The 21,531-nt window shown below is 39.7% G+C and overlaps 1 protein-coding gene across 5 annotated transcripts in view; it reads left to right on the plus strand.

Moving 5' to 3' along the window:
- The window catches only part of NFIA (nuclear factor I A), a 225,209-nt gene extending 204,574 nt beyond the window's left edge, over window positions 1-20,635 (plus strand). For all 5 annotated transcript variants that reach the window (XM_053469542.1, XM_053469544.1, XM_053469545.1 and 2 more), the window contains 2 exons: window positions 962-1,053; window positions 16,210-20,635. In XM_053469542.1, coding sequence (XP_053325517.1) covers window positions 962-1,053; window positions 16,210-16,227 — 110 coding nt within the window. In that variant the 3' untranslated portion in view covers window positions 16,228-20,635. The remainder of the gene's footprint in view (window positions 1-961; window positions 1,054-16,209) is intronic.
- The last annotated feature ends 896 nt before the right edge of the window (window positions 20,636-21,531 follow it).

Genomic DNA, 21,531 nt, shown 5'->3' on the forward strand with positions numbered 1-21,531 from the left:
ATCAGCGCCCCGGTACAACTTACAAAATGTAAATCGCTTGCCACGGGAAGGTCCTCTGATCCTGCGAGCCGCAGAAATATGCAGCAATAACGCGGTTATTAGTACACTTTAGTCGGCGCGCGTCCATGCCGGTTCGGAGAGGTTCTCGGCGCCTTGGACTCTTTCCAAGTTTGCAATAAAGGTTTGAACTTTAAATTGATTGTCGTGTCCTCCGCATCATTCTGAAAGCGCAGCCTTCTCAGAGACTCACGAGGCTTCTCTTTTATGTAATTTCAGTCCCTTTTTATAGCGAGACTGCGGCGTGCGGTTAAAGACAGTTTCAGCGGCTTTAGGGACTTAACTTATCGGGATAAGCGGACTAAAAAACATAAAATACAAACCGCCGCATTGTATGTTAGGCTGAAACCAGCAACGGATCAAGTCAAGTCTCCTTTTTACATTTTTGTAGTTAAATATGGTTGATATTTTCGGCAGAAATGCCCCGAACTATTTATGAACAAAAGGATTTGGAATCTTCTGTAATAATTCGATTCCCAAAGCAGTTTTTTTGTATATTTGAGCTTTTTCCCTTTTTTTTTTTAATAGAGATGATATTCTATAGTGTAAAATCTTGAATTCTTCCCAAATATTATCAAATTATTCGCTGTCTATAAAAAAAAAAATATTTTTACTGTCGGTTTTACTGTAAATTTTTGTGTTGCTCGATTTAAAATAAATACATAATAATAAAAAAAAAATGTTGAATCCGTTATAGAACACATTCCGTTTCTTGATACGTCGTAGAATGTTCGTTATGATCGTACGTTAGACGTGGGGTAGGAAAGACATCGTGGGCAAAATGCGAGTAGGAAAACTGTAGCAAATTTGTGGGGGTTTTTTCTTCCCTAATTTATTTATTTATTTTTTAATAAAATTGGCATAATACTCTATTATAATCCCTTTTTTTTTTTTTTGCACGCAGCCTACTCAACGCCCAGCACTTCCCCTGCAAACAGATTCGTCAGCGTTGGACCGCGGGATCCAAGCTTTGTAAATATCCCACAACAGACACAGGTGGGTGATCCGGAACGTTTCTTTATTCCTTTGCTGCCGTGGCGTACAATCCAGAACCATTTATTCTGTGTAGATAGGAAGAATGTTATATAAAAAAATAATGTATCAACCATATTAAAAAACCCAATTTTTCCAGTTCTTTCCATAGATTCTTTTATTTCTTTTTTTTTGTATTTTGTGGGGGAGTTTTTTTTTTTTTTTTTTTTTTTTACAAAAAACGTATTTTTTAACTGGATAGTTCACGCTCACACATCACTGCTTCATGACACACAGTCACCATCCCCCATGACAGCGTCTTAATTGTACTTAAAAGGAAAATGACAGGAGAACGTGCCCAATTGCTGTTATTCCACCCGATATATCGTTGAGTAATGTTTTTACTTGCGTCTCTCCCTCCGTGGTTCTATTTAAAGCTAGGAGAATATTTTAGCTATCCCAAGTATTGCAATGCTTGGCAAGGACCTGGACCTTTTGACATAAAACCACAGGTGGGGGACTCGGCTCCTCATAAATCACTTGATTTGGGTCCCAGAGATAACCTCTCAGTGTTCCTTTTATTTGTTTTGTGCGGTTAAATTAGTTCTTTATCTTCAATATACACAGTAGTAGGATATTTCTAGCCTTCCTGTTGCTTCCACTCCTGTCTGATACAGCGTTGGGGAGGTTCACAAAGTCTCATAAAGTGACACCTCTTCTATATTAATATTTATCATATCATACAAAATTAATCACCTCATCCAAAATGGCGGAACGCATGCCCTACTGAAGCGTCTATAAAAGCCGTTCATTCCAATTATACCTAGCATTATGCCACCAGCTCCATTTCAGCCGACGCACCTGTCATACTCTTGTAGGACCTTTACAAATCACTCCGGGTGTCTTCCTGTGACATCGTAAATAAAAAAAAAACCTGGTTTTTTATATGATTATACGGTCCAAACCAAGTTCTCAAGGTCAGCGTAAACTCGAGGGGCAGATTACTAAGTGATACTAGTTGGGTGCCAAAATCTCGTAACGCTTCTTGGTTGGCGGCTCTCGGAAACTACTTCAGACCTCCACGTTTTAATTTACATTTTGAGAAACTCCCCATGCTGTAACATGGATAAATATCTGATTTCTCTCAATAATGTATTAATTCAGTTTACTGGAGTCCACTCTTTTCACCCCAAACGTAATCCCATCACGGTCTCTCAGACCATGCAGAGGTTGGTGCCAAATGGATTTCCAAGCGCCCTCCCAACCCAAGTTTAGCTACCCCAAGGGGAACATTGGGGGCCAAACTCTGGCAATAGGGAATAGCTCCATGACTTATGATTGTTCTAAGTACCAAAGTAGATATACAAAGTATAGTGTTGAGGCAGCAGCCACCAGCGCAAAACTCTCCAAGAACGCCAACCTCCTCGACACTGAAAATGCCTCGTATTATATAAAAAATATTTTCCAAAACCTTGATTCTTCCATCATTCCGTCGTTGTATTTTTAGGGATTCCATCCTTCGGTTAGAGAGGTGGAAGAGAGTCTTGAGCAGGTTATAACTTTGCTGAAAGCGTCCATTAAGTGTCTCTTGTTATGATGGTGATTTAAGAATCTGGCATTGATATAGAGCCCTTTTTTTTAATGTAAGTTCCGAGAGCCGCTGTACGAGGATCCCGGTCAGGGGGTATAATTTAGTGAAGTACCACAGGGGCGTTTAGTATTCCTAAAGCCTTTTATCCCACTCTAAAACAAGATATGCCCGTTGCCTTGATATATGATCTCTACTTGTGTTGCTTCTTATCATCCACAAATCCGCCTCGATGAGAGCGCGCGAGGGAACGCGGGGAACTCTCCATTAACGATGATCTTATCCATTCATCAGTCAAGGACATGGCTGCTCGTTTTATTTGCTGTGTCTTGAATAAAGGTGGTTAGTTTTTTTTTTCTTCAAGGTGTAAGCGCTACGGCCCCAAAAACCACACTTTTCCACTATTTTTGCTTTTATTTATTTATTTTTTAAATTTAACGTTTATTATTACAATTTTATTTGTTATTTACAATTATCTCTTGGGAATTAGGTATAGGGCACATAGAGGGTATATATATATATATATATATATATATACGCACAAAGAATATGATTTTTTTTAATACATAGCATTTTTTTTTTTGATCCACATTGACTTGGGCTGAACATTTTCTTCCTTATTGTATAGAATTTCTAAAAATAAAATATATAAGAGAGCGTCCATTGGTCTAATCACTTCCTGTGCGTGAGAGAGCGATGTAACTCCCAACAGGAAGTGAAGAGAACAAAATGGCACCTTGTGTGTTTTGTTCTATCAATACAGGGAAACCTAAACATTTTTATTAACACCATTTATAAACCCATTCCTGCTGTTTCTATACACATTATCGGGGCTTTTAGGGCTGCAGAACCCTGCAATACCCTCATACCCAGCAAACACTCTGACCTCCTAGAAAAGAGGGGGCATCAGGGGAGGAGAGAGGGGCATCAGGGGAGGAAAGAGAGGTAACAAGGGAGGAAAGAGGCGCGTAATGGATTTGGGGCCCTGAAAGATACCGGCCCTCATATATAGGCAGAGAGCGTGAGGTTGTGCGTCATTACCCTATACTACGAAAGATTAGGATTATTACACCATACCAACAGGCTCCAAATAAATGTCCGTTGCTGTAAAGGGTTAAACGTCCCTCATTTTTTGGCGTTTGTTTTACCTTATATTCTCCTTCCCCATTTAGCGGCCGGTCACATCCATAACAGATAATGGTGTATCAAATTAGTCCTCCATGCTACTGCATCAGTCTGCCAATCGATATATTGACCCCGTCTGTCAGGGAGCTCGGCGCGGTAACTGTTTCATCCGAGAGAGAAAAAAAAAAGCCTGAACGTGTCCAAATAATGCAAAAAGAATAAATAAAATATGATGCATATCTCCTGGTCTGTTTTAGTTCTGCGTGTTTATGCGTTTACGCCGCAGAGGGCTCGGCGCTCTTAAGTTAATCAGCTGAGTGTTCATTATTTATCGCGGGCGCGTTAAAAAAAGCCGGCAACACTGAAAACATTGATCGGAGGCGATTCGGTCCAAAGCGCCATCTGTATTCCTCCCCTTACCCCCGAAGTGCTTCAGGGTACCATCAAATAATATTTGCTTGATTGACAGTAGAGAACCCACCCCGTCGATACAATTGATTTCTTTTTTTATAACGAGACGTGCGTTGGAACATTAATCACCGGCGCGCACCTTTTGTACAAATTTAATTCCACGATCCCGACCCGCTAATTATATTGTATAACTGGCGTAGGTCCATGTGGACATCTGCCCTAGCCAGAAGTTGAACAATTAATTGCATTTTTTTAAGCTTAATTAAGGGCTTCTCCATTTATATATATTTATTTTTTTTTTTAGGAAAAAAAGCTATAAAACTATATAAAGCTATAAAGAGGATTCTGTAGGAATCTATTACAAAAAAAAATAAAAAATACAGAAATTTATTGAACTCATTTATTAACTTTATTTAATTTAAAATACTTTCTATGTATCTTAGGTATACACGTTCTTCAACCTTAAATGGAATGTTAATGGAATAAATAGAATGCTGCCGATAAATAACGGCGTTTTCTCTCCATTAAAAATTAATTATTAATTTTTTTATTTTTTATTTTGTATATTTTGGTAGCAAAGACATTTTGTAGCGAAAGAAGATTGGTTCAGCGGGTGGAACGGACTGATCCTTGTAAATACTACTTCAGTATGACCGGCCCTAAGCCGTCTGCGTCATTATAATGATGATAACGTAACTTCTATACGTTTCTGTACAGTTTGGCTTCTATAATGTATGGATCAAAAAATTGCTGGAGCCAAGAATAAAAGACGGGCTTTGAGAAAGATCTGCAGGTTCTGGGAATGTTTGAGAAAGTTCTGCGGGTTCTGGGGATGTTTGAGAAAGCTCTGCAGGTTCTGGGAATGTTTGAGAAAGTTCTGCCGGTTCTGGGGATGTTTGAGAACGTTCTGCGGGTTCTGGGAATGTTTGAGAAAGCTCTGCAGGTTCTGGGAATGTTTGAGAAAGTTCTGCGGGTTCTGGGGATGTTTGAGAAAGCTCTGCAGGTTCTGGGAATGTTTGAGAAAGTTCTGCCGGTTCTGGGAATGTTTGAGAAAGCTCTGCAGGTTCTGGGAATGTTTGAGAAAGCTCTGCAGGTTCTGAGAATGTTTGAGAAAGCTCTGCGGGTTCTGGGAATGTTTGAGAAAGCTCTGCGGGTTCTGGGGATGTTTGAGAAAGCTCTGCGGGTTCTGGGAATGTTTAGGGAAAGTTCTGCCGGTTCTGGGAATGTTTGAGAAAGCTCTGCAGGTTTTGGGAATGTTTGAGAAAGCTCTGCGGGTTCTGGGGATGTTTGAGAAAGTTCTGCAGGTTCTGGGAATGTTTGAGAAAGCTCTGCAGGTTCTGGGAATGTTTGAGAAAGATCTGCAGGTTCTGGGAATGTTTGAGAAAGCTCTACGGGTTCTGGGGATGTTTGAGAAAGTTCTGAGGGTTCTGGGAATGTTTAGGGAAAGCTCTGCAGGTTCTGGGGATGTTTAGGGAAAGCTCTGCCGGTTCTGGGAATGTTTGAGAAAGCTCTGCAGGTTCTGGGAATGTTTGAGAAAGCTCTGCGGGTTCTGGGAATGTTTGAGAAAGTTCTGCGGGTTCTGTGAATGTTTGAGAAAGCTCTGCGGGTTCTGGGGATGTTTAGGGAAAGTTCTGCGGGTTCTGGGAATGTTGGAGAAAGTTCTGCAGGTTCTGGGAATGTTTGAGAAAGTTCTGCAGGTTCTGCGAATGTTTGAGAAAGCTCTGCAGGTTCTGGGAATGTTGGAGAAAGTTCTGCGGGTTCTGGGAATGTTTGAGAAAGTTCTGCAGGTTCTGCGAATGTTTGAGAAAGCTCTGCAGGTTCTGGGAATGTTGGAGAAAGTTCTGCAGGTTCTGGGAATGTTGGAGAAAGCTCTGCGGGTTCTGGGGATGTTTGCGAAAGCGCTGCAGGTTCTGGGGATGTTTGAGAAAGCTCTGCGGGTTCTGTGAATGTTTGAGAAAGTTCTGCAGGTTCTGGGGATGTTTGAGAAAGCTCTGCGGGTTCTGTGAATGTTTGAGAAAGCTCTGCAGGTTCTGGGAATGTTTGAGAAAGCTCTGCGGGTTCTGGGGATGTTTGCGAAAGCTCTGCAGGTTCTGGGGATGTTTGAGAAAGCTCTGCAGGTTCTGGGAATGTTTGAGAAAGTTCTGCGGGTTCTGGGGATGTTTGAGAAAGTTCTGTGGGTTCTGTGAATGTTTGAGAAAGCTCTGCGGGTTCTGTAAATGTTTGAGAAAGCTCTGCAGGTTCTGGGAATGTTTGAGAAAGTTCTGCAGGTTCTGGGAATGTTTGAGAAAGAAACGATATCTGGAAACATTAAAATTAAAAATACATGTTTTTAAGAAAACGTGCGAACGTCATTGTCGGTAAATCTCTATCGCGGTGCAAACTTTTTCTATTTCGAATTAGCAGAAAAATGAAATAAAAGAAAAGCCTTTTTTAAAAAATTTTTATAAATCTTTTCTGTGTTCTAACGTAGAACGTCTGAAGAATGCCCCCCCCCCTCCGCCCCGGCCTGTGTGTAACGGCTGCCGTCTCTCTCTTTTTTTTTTCCATGAAAAAGCAGGAAACTAGCTGTCCTCGCTAAAAAGATTTACAAAATGTAATCATTGTTGAAATATTCCCTTTGAACTGCCGTGACCACGGGGGTCTCTGCCTCCCCAAAGCCTGTTTTCTTTAGAACACCCTTACACCCTCCTGAGGAAGTTCAGGTACTCTTGTAGCGCCTCGGCTTTGAAGTCTTCGATGAATGAAAGAAAAAGGAGGAATGAAAAGGCAACTGGTGATCAAGCAGAAAAAATACTCTTTAAGCCGACGGAATAGCCGGGTTAACATATCCTAAGCTGCTTTTAGAGAGGTTTTTTTTTATTTTATTATTTCCCCCCTCGCGTTTTCCTGTGCTTTGTGTACAGTGGCGTTGTATAACATAAAAAGTCTCTGATCTATGTTGTATGCCCCCAAAAAAGGGGGGGATTTTTTTTGCCCACTTTCTATTTGGGCTTTTTTTTTTTTCTACTCCTCCGTCTACCCAAAAAGCTTCCAGAATCCAGAGTCGTGTAGATAACATTATTATTTTTATTATTATTTTTTATGAAGCGCTAACGTATTCCGCAGCGCGGTACAATTTAAATACAGGGGGTGCTTAACACATACAAATATACATTTAAACAAATAGATGGAATAGGAGTTGTGGGCCATCTCCATGAGCTGCCATTGAGGCTTATGGCACAAAAATCTAATGTTCCTGGCAAAAAAGGGGGTTTCTGAGGACCCCGACTCGTGAGCTTACAATCTAAAAGGAATTATGTGGGTGAGAGGCAAAATATATACAATAACATACATAATATATACAATAATCCAAAAAAAGGGGGAATTTATCCTTTGAATCCCAGACGCATTAGGACACGTTAAGTGAAGATGAGAATTAAATGAAGAGAATGAGCTGAGAAAGTAAACTTTTTTTATATAGATAGTATAAAAAAATAAAATAAACAACGTTCTACTTTATCAAGCTAATGGGACCATGCATAATTAATATATAAATGTTAAGAGCAGCAGACAGGCACTTTGCCGAGGATTACATTTCAAATATTCGGCTCTGATAAAACGTCTGGTCTCGATACTCTGGCTGGAAAAAGGAATTCAGCCTTGAATCTTTCCCAGTCTCCTAAACCTTTAATCCGCTTGTCCTGGGAATCCCAAGGCACGAAGCCCACGCTTCAGGACACTGCTTTGTGTGGCGGGGAACATCTGGGTCCAGCTGTGGCAGCGGCCGGCCGTTTGTGTGGAAGCAGCGAATGGTTACAGTGTGGGAATCTTCAGGAGAAGACCCCGGAGAGGACCCCAGACATCGGGCCGGGGAGGACCCCAGACATCGGGCCGGGGAGGACCCCAGACATCGGGCAGGAGAGGACCCCAGACATCGGGCAGGAGAGGACCCCAGACATCGGGCCGAGGAGGACCCCAGACATCGGGCCGGGGAGGACCCCAGACATCGGGCAGGAGAGGACCCCAGACATCGGGCCGGGGAGGACCCCAGACATCGGGCCGGGGAGGACCCCAGACATCGGGCCGGGGAGGACCCCAGACATCGGGCAGGAGAGGACCCCAGACATCGGGCAGGAGAGGACCCCAGACATCGGGCAGGAGAGGACCCCAGACATCGGGCCGGGGAGGACCCCAGACATCGGGCAGGAGAGGACCCCAGACATCGGGCCGGAGAGGACCGTCGGGTGAAACGTCTGGCTCGCTTGGACAGCTTGTACAAATAAGACTCCAAAAAGTTTTGTGTCCATTTGTTTATTTTGAACGTTCGAACGTAGGGAGGTCTCCTGAGTTTTCAATGTCAGGGAACAAACGTTGACCAATTTTGGGAATATCCTATTGAAAGGTCACGTTCCCTTGTCCTGTGACCAGCCGAGCTCTCCGTGGCTGGTATTCCTGGCACGGCTGAGTATATGGGTCATTTTTGGAAGAATGAAGATTAGCAAAATAAATAAAAGCAGTTTTATATTAAAAAAAAAAGTTATATAGAGGACCAGATACCATCCAAAGGAATAATAATCAAACAATTTATTATAAGGAGGGAGTGCAGAGAACTTCACAAAACTACACAGCTTTAATAGAAGCCAAACCTTGCCCAGCTTGTATATGAATGCAAGCTATTGTGCACTCTCTCTCTCTTCCTCTCTATTCCTATTCCTCTCCCTCTATCTCTCTCTGCCTCTCATCCCCTCTCTCTCTATTTCTCTCCCTCTCTATTCCTATTCCTCTTCTTCTCTTTCTTCCTCTCTCTTTCTCTCTCTCTCTCACTCTCTCTCTCTCCTACTCACTTTCTCTTCCTCTCTCTCCTTCTCTCTTTCTCTATCTCTCTCTCTTCCTTCCCCTCTCTCGCTCTCTTCCGCTCTCTCTCTCTCTCTCTGAACCTTGGCTCATCTCTCCACTTTGCTTTATGCCCAAAGACTCTTCACCCGTGTAACCCTCTGACATCTGTCATGTAGAATTTCAGTGTCTGCCGTCGCAAGATCGCATTTAGGGTTCTTTGTATATTTTTTATTTCTTTAGCAGCAGGTGTACATAGAACTCTTGGCCGATAATCATGGGATAGAGGAAGGCGCTTTGGACGTCCTCAAGGGGTAGAAAAAAAAATGTAAGAAAAAAAAATTGGACAGAATATTAAGCAATATGAACTGCGGCTTTGTGGGAGTAAAGTTTCCCCACAGATCGTAAACTGATTTAACAGCAGAAACATCGGCTTTAAGAGTGTTAGAATTTACATGTCCTCGAATAACTTCCCCACTCAAGCCAAGTGTCTCACGCTGTCCGAAATTCCACTTTAATAATCTGCTTCGCAATGTTAAACTCTCCATTTTTTTTTTACTTTGTAATTTGAAAAACAGGGACTGTGAGTTTATAGAACCCTCACCCTTACAAGATTTTGTTTTGAGAAGCACTCTGGGCTATCGTGGTGTGATACATTGTAACAATGTGACAAGTTAGTGTTCCGGTGTTGGATTGTTACAATGTATCAACTCATCAATCCACTCTGCGTTATAAAGGACCAATCACTGTCGGCTTCTCCTGCGGTAAATGCTCGGTTGACCCCATATAACGTGGTTAAGTCGGTGAGAAGCCACACAGTCACCCCACCGGTTGAACGATGCATTATGCAGGGCCAGCTCAGCTCTTCTTGCAGGTTAAGCTCATCGGGACTGACCCTTCCTAATGCATAAAATATATTAAATAAACCCCTGAGTGTCACTGTATCTCATACAGAAGTGCGGTTATGGCTGAGACAGAATTGCTTTTTTGATGGACGGTGAAGATACAGACAAACTATGTTGGTGGGATACGATCCGTTACAGTCAGGGGTGTAATTGTTGAGATCTGGTCTGACTCCCTAGCCGTCCCAGGACTTACTTTCATGGCTGCCGTCCTTTATTACTTACTCAGTGGGTTAAGGAGCCTTTGCCGGCATCGACGGATCGGGAAGCTCAGAAATGTCTTTTTTAACTGGCCTATTGAGCAACAGCAACCGGGAGGACATGATCGCTCAATGAGCCAGAGGGGCTACGAGTCTAGGCCAAGGCTAGAGTTTCAAATATTCTATGCTGATCAGAGCTTGGTATATAAAGTCTTGCTTTAGCGCCTCATCTGGGCTTTGGTGCAGAGATCCTATAGAGTGTGAGCTCTTATGAGCAAGTACCTTATCTCCTTCTATCGGCATGTTCCCCACCTGTGTAGTTCCTGGTGATTAGCAAAATGTATAGCGATGCAGAGTATGGGGGACCCTTACAAATACTGACGCCAAGACCACCGTTTCATCCCGAATCCACGATTCCCGGTACAAATGATGAAATTGTCAGCGCTGGCTCTACATTAGCGCGTACGAGCGAGCAGCCTCCATCAGACAGCTGTGTCGGTTTTGTGAAGTTCCCGTTTAGGATTCAGCTGACTATATATTGTTTATGGTTCATAAACTCTTACTACTGTCCTCCGACACCGGCAGATCAGAGCTTTCGGCTTTCACGGCGCAGTAAATTAGGAGGAGGGCTGGGATGCTACTCCTCTGAGGACAGTAAAAAAAAAAATAAAATAAGAGCGTTCGGCTTGCAATGGTTAATGGTATTTTATAACAGCATTGTGAGCGGAGCTGTTTTGCATTACATGAGGCCAATACCTTAGAGATGACACACATCTGCACGCACTTTGTGAAGCCCTTAGTCAGCACTTTCCGTCCTGATGAGATTACTTCTTCATTTGACTGGAGAAGGAGTAGGGGAGATGCCGCACAATCCTTCTTGATGTTTCACCTTGAGAACGAAATGAGGACAACGTAACAATCTTCGAGATGAAAAGGGCGTGTGACAGACACTTTGCGTTTATCCGTGATGCAGTCAAGAAATGCATCCACGTGTCCTACAGACTGTAAGCTCTTGGGGCCACCAAAGTTCCTGGGGGCCTTTTCATCTGAAAAATATATAAGGGTATGTGCACTAGGAACCAAGAATAGTGAGTTAAGCTTAAGTGGCCATGATGGGTTCACCGTGGAAGAGTGGCATGGAATGGGGACTCGTCACCAACAGACGAGGTCCGGCGGTGGTCCCCGTCCACCGCCCTCCAGCCCCCCGGAGACAGCATTAAGCTAGAAGATAATGGCGGGTGCTGCTGAGATGTACTGAATGTGTTCTTTAGATTCTGATTTAGACATCAACACAAATTGACTGCGGTGTTTAGATGTTCCAAGCTGAATCGGCAAAATAATGGCAAAACCATAAGAAATAAAATAAATATGCCCTCCCAATTATATTATAATAAATAGAATTGCTCTACTGATAATGTATCGGGATATACGGTATATAAGAGAAGTATAGTTCCTGTGTTCTAGAGCATTTTGTTTCTGAGTTTCTCCTTTTAGGGGTTTTTTTTGTTTTTTTCCTTTTTTTTTTATTTATAAAGACCAAATAAAAACATATTCTTTAACAAACGTCACTATCCCGAAAATAAGTTAGAAGAACAGCGACTTTTTTTGCATCAGAATCCGCACAAAATAGCCTCCGTGCCGCTCGGGAACCCGCATGCGCAGACGGGGTTCACGCAGTTCAAATCAAAGGATATTGTTTAAAGTTTCGCCGTTTTAAATAAGCAAACAGAACGGGGTCGGAGTGAGGTAATGTTGTAGGATTGTTTGGACAGATTTCAGCTTAAACCAAACATCAGCTCATTACTCACCTGGAATAGCCCTCTGCCGGGCGGCCGTTACATTTTCGGTCCTTTTTAATCATCTTTCACCAAAATGTATTAAGTGAGCGAGTTTCGCTAAAGAATAAAATAACCCCCCACGCCGGCAAAGAGTACGGAAGTCAGAGAACGAGCAACGATCGATAGAATTCTAGCGCAGGCAAAAGATCTTTAAGGGTAACAGCTATATAGAGAGATTTTAGTTATTTGTATAGATTTTTCTTACTTTGGGGCTTTTTGGGAACAAAAAGAAGGTTCTGGAGAAAAAGAACTTCCTATACTATCGTATAAGAAAATGTACTGGCTAGTATGATAAAAATATAAAAATTTACACGAAGAATAATTTCTTCCTCCTTTTATCAAAATGTTGTTTTTTCACCATTTTTAGCCATTTTTTTCAGATTTTTTGCTGTTTTACTGAATAATACGCCCCTGACACCCTCGTCGTCATTTTTTTCTTTCCTTGTGTGTTTGCATGTATATTGCGCGCGATTCCCAAATTAGCCTGTTTGCTGCGCATGTGCAGACCCTTTAATGTGGTCGGAGACCCCACTATATAGCAGGAAATGGCATCGCTCAGGTCTTTGATACATAATCAGATTTACACGTATAAAAAATCTAATATTCTGTAATCTAGAAAAATAAATGAAAAATAAACGTTTCCTCTTTCAGCCATAAAGTACAAAAAAATGGCAGCTTTGATTTTTTTTCTTGATGTCCGTGTAAAGCGGCAGTTAAAACCTGCGTGGCGTGACTTCTCCAGAACCGTTACATTTCTTCTTTTCATTCTTTAAATTAGTCAAAGTGTATATATCTCTCTCTCAAAAAAATAAATAAAAAAAAATGAAACATTTATTGAAATTTAAACATCCCTAAAAATCTAAAAAAAAATTGGCGTTTAATAGTTTTCACGCTTATTTCAAGCGTGTCGTGATTCTGGAGCTTGGAATGTTAAAACCAGGAGTAGAATTCACCGTTTCTAATGGATACGTTGTTACGATACAGTAACCAGAATCCAGATTGCTATGAAATGCATGCGAAACCACATGGATTGCCCAGATTCCAAACCGTAACATTCTAACGAAAATATCCATTAAAAAAAAAATGATCCATTTAAAAAAACAAAATGTTTTTTTTTTTTTTTAACGTTTAACCAGTTTGTGGCGTGCATTTGTTTCCCTTGATATCCTAACCGCAAAAGGATTAGGAGGTTGAGGGTTAAAGCGATTGCGGACAGATTACATATTAAAGTACACGCTAACGGTAATACCGTATTGCGTGTCGGTGGAGGAGGGGGCGACCCCGTGCCTGCAGACCCTCGCAAGGACTCTCTTAAGGAGCAGAAAGAAAGTTTGAGAGCCTTATCCCTAGACAAAGACGCAGAGCGCAGCTAAAACAAAAACCCCAGACTCAGCACATTCTATTGATTAAAAACTAACCTTTAAAGTAACTCTCGGAGTGTGCGGTTAGCATTTAAATTTAAACATGTCATGAAGTTGATTTGTGTTACTCAATAGCAACTCCAGACCCGTAAAATTCACATCATTTTTTTTCTGTAAGTCATTCCCTTTTAGCAGCTAAAGTATTTAAAAAAAAAAAAAAAAATCAATGGTGTAAAAAAAAAAAAAAAAAAGGCGATTCTAGATTTCTTCCTGCACTTTCCCATGCAAAAAAATAAAAAAAAACCTTTTTAAAAGAAAAAAAAAGTGGGGAAAAGTAAAACACAATAATTAGTCCTTTGTCTACGTTTCTCGAGTGCCCGGGGAAAGACAGATTAATTAAACGTACTTTTTTTTTTTTTTTGGAGTGTGGGGGTCCAACTCCCAGGGTCGGCCGTAAATTAGGCAGGGTAAATACTTCAATGTGTTTGCAGTGGGCTTGCTACGTCAGAACCGAGGGGACGATTGGAAGGAGGAGAGGGGGGGGCTTTCTTTATGATGACGGTCACGTCTGAGGCTGTCTGGTTGCTTGTAGCAACCAGACATGATGTAACACCAGGATGAACTTGAACTTGGGGGAGATGAGAAGGGAACAATAGACCGGAGTGATCAATAAAGCCTATTTCAGTGAAGGATTACTGAACTGCTCTGGGGTAACCTTGTCTGCACGGCTCAGACGGAATAGTAAGATGTGCAAAGAAACTTTGTGTTCTGTGAAGGAGCGTAAAGGAAAGCGCTTGCTGCAGATGGCTGCTTACGCGGTGCCTGCTCTGGGAACGTGTCGGGATGGGCTGTACCCACCGCCATGTGCAAACAGTACAGCCGGACCCCTCATTATTATCCGACTCCTCTTTAAATCCACTGCTTCCCCTAAGGGGTTAAGTTTAAGACTTCCAGGTGCTCCTTCACCTGCTCTGCTTAGTTGTAACTTTTATAACCAAATGGCGCGTTAGAACCCCCATTCCTAGTTATATACAAAGCCCCAACCCCTTTCTACAAACAATTCTTTGTTGCCTTGTTTATATTCTTTCGGGGACTGCTTAATTGCCGCGTGACACAATAGCAGGCATTGATTGGCTGTTGATGTTCGAAACTGAAAATAAACTTTTGGAAAGTTTCTGGGTTTTTTGGGGGGAAATTAAACCTTCGGTGGGAAGAAGAAAATGACAGATCTGCTAAAGGTTTATTTGCTTAATACCCTGGAGCGTGGAAATAATGTTTTCTGTAAATGGAAGGGCACTTTTAAAAGACTTTAAAAATGGCGGCAGACCTTGGAATAAGCCCCAGCAGTTTCACCCTGGAACGCTTTGCTTTGACCGGTGCAAATGTCTACCCCCTACTATCTTTATCACTTGCTTTGCATATGTACTGGGGAAGGCAGGCACCTTCTGGCCAAAGGGGCAACCTAAAGCCCTCCATCCACTTCTGTCCACCCTCAGTAACTAGCACATGCATTATCACGGATATATTTACCCACTCACACACACTTACACATACACACTCTTATCACACCTCCACTCACACACAACTACACTCCATTGCACCATCACACCTCCACGTCATCACACCTGCACAGGCTTGTCTGATGCCTTCTTTTTTTATTTCTTAACAGACATTCACATCGCAGGATTTTTCTTCCTCTTTTTTTTTATTTTATTTTTTTTTTCCTTTTTGATGAGTTTCCAACTTTATGTAAAGAAGATACATCTTACTAGTGTTCCTTATTTCATCACTTCATTTATTTGGTCATAAATACAGATTCGATTCGTCTCCCGATAACTTATACTGTACATTAGAAATAATTAGTTGGGTTTTTTTTTTTTCCCAGGCCAAAATGAAAATGTTTTATGTAAATGTTAATTACCCGTTTCTGGATTAGGACGGGTTTCTATATTTAAGAATCCTGCCGTAATAATGAACTTTTTTAATATGTTCCTCTATATTTAATGGCAAATATATTTTAGATAAAAGCGGAGCGTTTAGCCTCGCTGCAGTCACAGAATTTTAATGCATACTATTCCATACGGAGAAGCGACAATATAGTTATTATTTTTTATTGCTTTGTATCTATGACCTCCTTCTGTCTCACCCTCCCAACCTCCTAATAGATTGTAAGCTCCTCTGTCCTAGTCTATCTTAACGTGTGTTGTAATAGCGACACTCTATTAATAAACATAACGCAGTGTAATATGCATGCGCTGGCAAAGAGTTTCCCAGGGGTAGGATGATGGCATCTGTGCGGAATGGATGTAACACCAGGGGTATCGCTGGAAAATTGGTATCTGCCCAACAAGTGTCTGTCAAGAAGGATTTCTGTGTATCCCTGGATGCTGACAGTATGCTTAGGCATTAAGCTGCATGCTGGAACAGTAGCTCGCAGATTTTAAATCAAAATCCCAAAAGTTAAAGGAACAGCCCCACTGAAGACGAATGTATATTAACAATTCTTGCTACTGATTGGCTGCTTGGAGCAGCCAATCAGTGTCAGGAAAGCTCTCCCACTGGAATCAATGGAAGTCATTTTGAAACATGAGGTCCGAATAGACCCCGTGCCCACAGGGACCCCCAAGCCAGCACTGGAGCCCATGGGTAGTAAGTCTACTACATACGTGGCATTCCGGCATGGAATATAGCTGGGGAGAGCGGGCAAAAGGGGCAAATACATATGGGGAGGTTCCGCAGCAACCCCCCACGTATTTGCAAGGGGGGTACCAGCAAAATTTAAAGGGACCATGCAACTATTAAATGCATTATCTATTATAAAGGGCCAGTGCCAGTTAAGCCAGGATTTCAAATTACTGAAAACAGGAATAGGGTTTATTTTTTTTGGTTTTTTTTAAATATTCCGACTATTAATGTTTGTGTATTTTTTATTTTTTTTTACAGTCCTGGTACCTGGGATAAAAAAAAAAAATCGCAGTTTCCCATCAACCACCTGACAGACCACCGGCGCCTTCCCGTCTCTGTAACAAAGTAGCAAAGTCGCTTCAACACGGCGCGTTTACTTCAAGACATCGGAAGGGGAAAACAAAGTCAGCAAACAGCAAACCTTCAGAAAAAAAACAAACAAAATTCTTACGAGGTCGCATGGCAATGACCATAAATATTTAGCCTTATTTTATTTGATTTTTTTTTTCTAATTATTATTTTTTTTCTCAACTTGGGGACAGAGGAAAATTCTCCTTCTTGGACGGAAAAAGTTGGGCTTGCATCATTTGACTTGTTTCATTGGTAGAAAATGCATTAGGTGATGCTGTGTAGCCTTAGTCTGAGGTTATATACCGACGTGCTCTAAGACACTTTCCTAATGAAGCCCACATTTTTTCTCGAGATGCTTCAAAAAACGTTGTTGAAGGGGAGGCCCCTTATGGAAAAAAAAAAACAATAGCGAGAAAATTTTTTACAAAATTTCAAGCACTCTTAAACTTGCAAATTTACGTATTTTACGTAAACCGGGAGCCGATATTTTCACATGAGCCTCAATTTTTTTTTTCTGGCGGCGACATATTTTTTTCATCTATTTTTTTTTTCATTTTTTTGGTAAAAGAGGAATTTAATTCCTGCAAGTTCTTCCCAGAAAAAGAATCTCAAAACTATAGAGATATCAGTTGAACGATTAAGAGGCAGAGATACATCGCCGACATCCTCCATGTTTTCTCGTATATATGCAGAATACTGATTGACAAGAAATGGTTAAAAAAAAAAAACACACACACAAGAATGTGTTACAACAACTAGGACAAACAGCACTTTTAAAAAAAAAAAAAAAAAATTAATTTTTTTTTCCCCCAAAGTGTTTTTTTTATATTTCACGCCCCCCTTTGGAAGTGATTTTTTTTTGTTGACAAGATGACACTAGGAAGTTTTGTGATGCTTGACATATCGAATTCAAAATGGACGCCCTTCCTCTCTGACACGGAGTAGCCATATTCATGATCGGGAAACGGTTAACAATCGAGTCACAGAGCAAAAAAAAACTGCTACTGTTAAAAATGTTAAAAAAAAAAAATGCTGCACTTATAAATAAGCTTTTTTTTTGTCTGAAACAAATTTTCAACAATTCAGCAGAAACACAGCGATGATGGGAGGATGGTCTGTTTTGACAGAAACTGACGGAAACAATCGTACTTGGATTGAGTAAAGTGCAATTTCATTGGATAGGTAAATATCTTTGTAAGATAGAGATTGTTGAAAATTCTATTTTTTTTTTTTCTTTTCAAGTCCTGTCACCCCAGGACTCTAAATTACGGGGTTAAAAAAAAAAAAACAGCCTTGCAAAAGAAAGGGGAGCTATTTTTGCTTTTTATGTTTTTTATTGTTAAACGTGTATCCCTTAAAAACAAGGAAAATGTAAAAAAAAAAAAAAAAAAAAAATTATATATATATATAAAACATTATGGTGCTTTTACCACAATATGTTAACTACATTAAATGCTAAGTAATCATTTTTTTTTTCTGTTATCAAAGCACATAACTAAAATTGAAATCATATTATCGATTAATTTTATAAGCTAAAGTCACTATTAGTGGAATATGCCAATTCAGACAATTGCTACTTTTCCAGACGCATAGGATTTCGCCAGGCTTGCCGTCACCTTTAGGACTGTCCGGCTGACACCCACGAAATGTTCAAATATTTTTTAAATTTAAAATTTAAAATACGTGCGTCTTGGACGAAAGACACGCGGTGATCTGGGGTTTAAGCACTTGCTGAACAAAATACAATTGGATCGTAACCTTTGTGTATTTTACGTACCTATAAAAAAAAAAATGTTAAAAAATAACAAAAAAATAACAAAAGGTTAAAAAAACAAACCCACAGGAAATAAACTAAAATACGAGTGATTTTTTTTTTTTCTTCCAGACGGCGGAGCGTTTCTTTGCTTCGCATGCAACTTCAAGAAAGGTTCCTATACTATATATATATATATTATATACTTTCTGTTTGGATGGTCTGCCAATCAGGAGAAAATGTTTCTGCATGTTCTAGCTGTAGTTACTGATTTTTATATACTTAAAGTAGAATAAGTAAAGTGCATTAAGACAAAACATTTTAATCCCTATTCCAGGCACCTGCCTTTTTACCCCACTATGCTACCAGTATAGCATCAGCTTGCCCTTAAGGTAGCCAAAAAGTTATACTATGTTCGGCCCCCTAAAAGGGCTTTTGCTACTGTCCTATACAATCAAATAAATGATATTGTTGGGAAGACAATTTGTTCCTCATCTTTTATTTTCGGATTTTTTTTAAATTTTTTTCTTTTTTATTGCTTTTAATATTTTTTTTTCTGTTCTTCTTAACACTTTTTGGGCGCTGGGGGTAGGAGGGCATATATAACGTCATAGCGCCACCCCACCCTCCCCCAATTCCCAAATGTTTTAATTTGCACGCAAATGAATAAAATTCCATATTAATGTGCCTTGCCCTGGATAGCGATTATTTGTGGAATTATTGCACATGTTCCTATATTATATAGATAGCAGGGGATAGGGTTCTTCCCCGTTCACTCATTATAAAAAAAACAAACACTTATTTTGTTTTTCTCGTAAAATTTTTACCTATCGTCCGACATTGCAGGCTTCACCGTGTAGGTAAATATTTTAGTTGTATCCCACCAATAGCCGTAGCGTGTTAAGTCTTGTAGTGTCTGTGCTGTTATGCGTAGGAGATCAGTATTTTGGGGAAATTTTTTGCTGCATCGTGAAATTTGATTTTCAGTCTTCCTTTAATATTTTTTTTATTTTTTTTTTCCCTGATCAATGAAAATATGCAATACCTGCTTTTATTGTGTAGCTAAAGCTTAGCGAATTATTAGATTTATTTTATTGTTTTTTTTTTTTTATTATTATTTTTTTTTTTTATTTTGACCAAAGTTGGTGCTGCACTTGACGCAGTGTTGTTAGGTATTAAGTCATGTGACTTTGTGACTACGAATGCACATGCAGGACGAGGCCTCTTAGAAATGCAGTTAGACTGTGAAAACACTAAGCTTGAGCCTGCTTTGAGCAAATTTTTTTTTTTTTTTGTGTTACAACTGTTCCTATCACAAACAAGCCTTAAAAACAAAAAAAAACAAAAAAACATTTCCTTCGAATTCCCACACCCCATTTTTTATTAGCAAGAGCGCAATCAACTCACATTCAACAGAAAGAGGTTACCATGCCCATTTTTATATGCACGTTTTTAAACTTCCAAGTTCTGGAGAAAAAGAAAAAAAAAGAAAAACGTAAATTGTTTACTGGTTCTATTTAAGAAGAAAAAAAATAATGTTTTTGGATTTTTTCATATGTGTCTAATACGTGGTGGAGTAGCTGTAACGTGTGATTGTTTGTGAATGTTGTCCAACTCCAGTTGTAGCTATAGCGCCCCCTACCTTATTTTTTTTTTTTTAGCACTTAGCTGGGCATTACCTTTTTGACATATGTGCACTAACAGCTGCTTGCAGTGCTTCACAGTGAAGGGAAACGAAAGACAGCCATGTTGTCAGGGCCTTGCCTTAACTCAAGGCGATACCAGTAAATTGGTTGTATATACAATACACATGCACCCTTTTATAAACCATACAAAACAAGCAATAGTTTGGGCAGTTTTTTTTTTTTATTTATTTTTTTATTTTTATTTTTTTTTATTTTTTTTTTATTTTTTTTAAATTTTAGCGAGTGTGTTTTCAACACGGCTGCAATCAGAAAGAACACACTGCCCACTCAGACATATAATTTGTACGTTGTATAGTTTTAATGATTACACTGATTTAACCTACCCAATTTTATAATGCAAGACTTTTGTAATGTTGTTGAAATGCGGAAAAAAATATTGCTGTTGATTTAGCTTAGCGGAAGTTCAGGTTGTTAACCTAAAATTTTATCTTTTTTTTTTTAAACATTTTTTATTAATAATTTTCGAACCTGTCTTTGGGAACTGGATTAAAGTTAAAACTCTCCCGTTTCCTTGTTGTGTGTATTTACCCACGGTCATTTTTTTATCTTTTTTTTTCTGTTAGGGGTTTAGCAGTTCCTGTACTTGTAAAGTATAGCTCACTGAATATCTGTTGTAAATGGATATTACTGGTGATTTCGCACTAAGTTTTATGGGTTCCGAACGAACTTACAGATAAAAAAAAAAAGGGCAATTATTTTAACTAGGAAGGCCTGTTAAACATAAAACACGTATTCAATGACATTTACCCCAGGAGAACATGTATATCGCTAATATTTTGGTTTAAAGAACAAACATAGATTTCATTGAAAAAAATTTGAAATTATTTGACAAACCTTCAGTGCATGCTGGGTGTGCAGCTTCAGATCAGCTCCAGCACTCACAATAAATTTATTTATGAATTTATTCACAATAAAACGAAGAATAGATTTCCAATATGACTACATTTTTTTAAAAAAAATATATTATTTTACAATGATTTGTAGGCTTATTTTTATTCCCAGGGACAGGTAACCTCGGTCACTTCAGCTGCTGTTTGCTCCAATTACCTTCAGGGCAAAATTTACCCAAACCGAGTTTATTCTTTAGTATTTTTTTTTTAGCGGTATTCAACCCAGAGGGAAAAAAAAGGTACAATTAAAAAAAGAAAATGGTGCCTTAATGGCGTCTAATCTCCCCTTTCTCACTTAATGATATAATAATAATATAGGGAGCAGCCATGTTTTTGTATTAGAAAAATGATCAGATGATGGAATAAAAAAATAGGATCTCTGAGAACACAAGAGCTCTGTCTTTTGGCTTTAAGGAGAAAACCTAAAAATGTATTTTTTAATGATTGATTTGCCCCGTAGGTTGCTATAAATGTTGCAGTTGTTTGAGTTCCACGTTGTTAATAAACAGGAGAGTTTGAAGTCATCCTGGATTAAATCATTGATGATGGGAAGACGGGGTACTAAAGCTGCATATCCATCGCCTGTTAACTTAGTTACAGTTAACAAAAATCCAAGTTACATTGAGACGCATCCTTTCCTGACATTTTATAGACACAAAAAAAAACAACCTTTATTACCCAATCCTTATAAATATGGAGGTCCCGGGATAACGTAAGTTTAAAAAAAAAAATTCAGCTCAAATTTCCCCTCCCCCAAAAAATCTATTGCTAAAACCGATAGCTTTTATATTTTTCTTTAAAAATTCAATTAACATTTTATTTAGCAGCGTGCCTCTGGAAAAAAAAATGATCTTGCTTTGTATTGCGTTTGATTTTCTGA

The sequence above is a fragment of the Spea bombifrons genome, chromosome 6, assembly GCF_027358695.1.
Source record: "Spea bombifrons isolate aSpeBom1 chromosome 6, aSpeBom1.2.pri, whole genome shotgun sequence".
NCBI lineage: Eukaryota > Metazoa > Chordata > Amphibia > Anura > Pelobatidae > Spea > Spea bombifrons.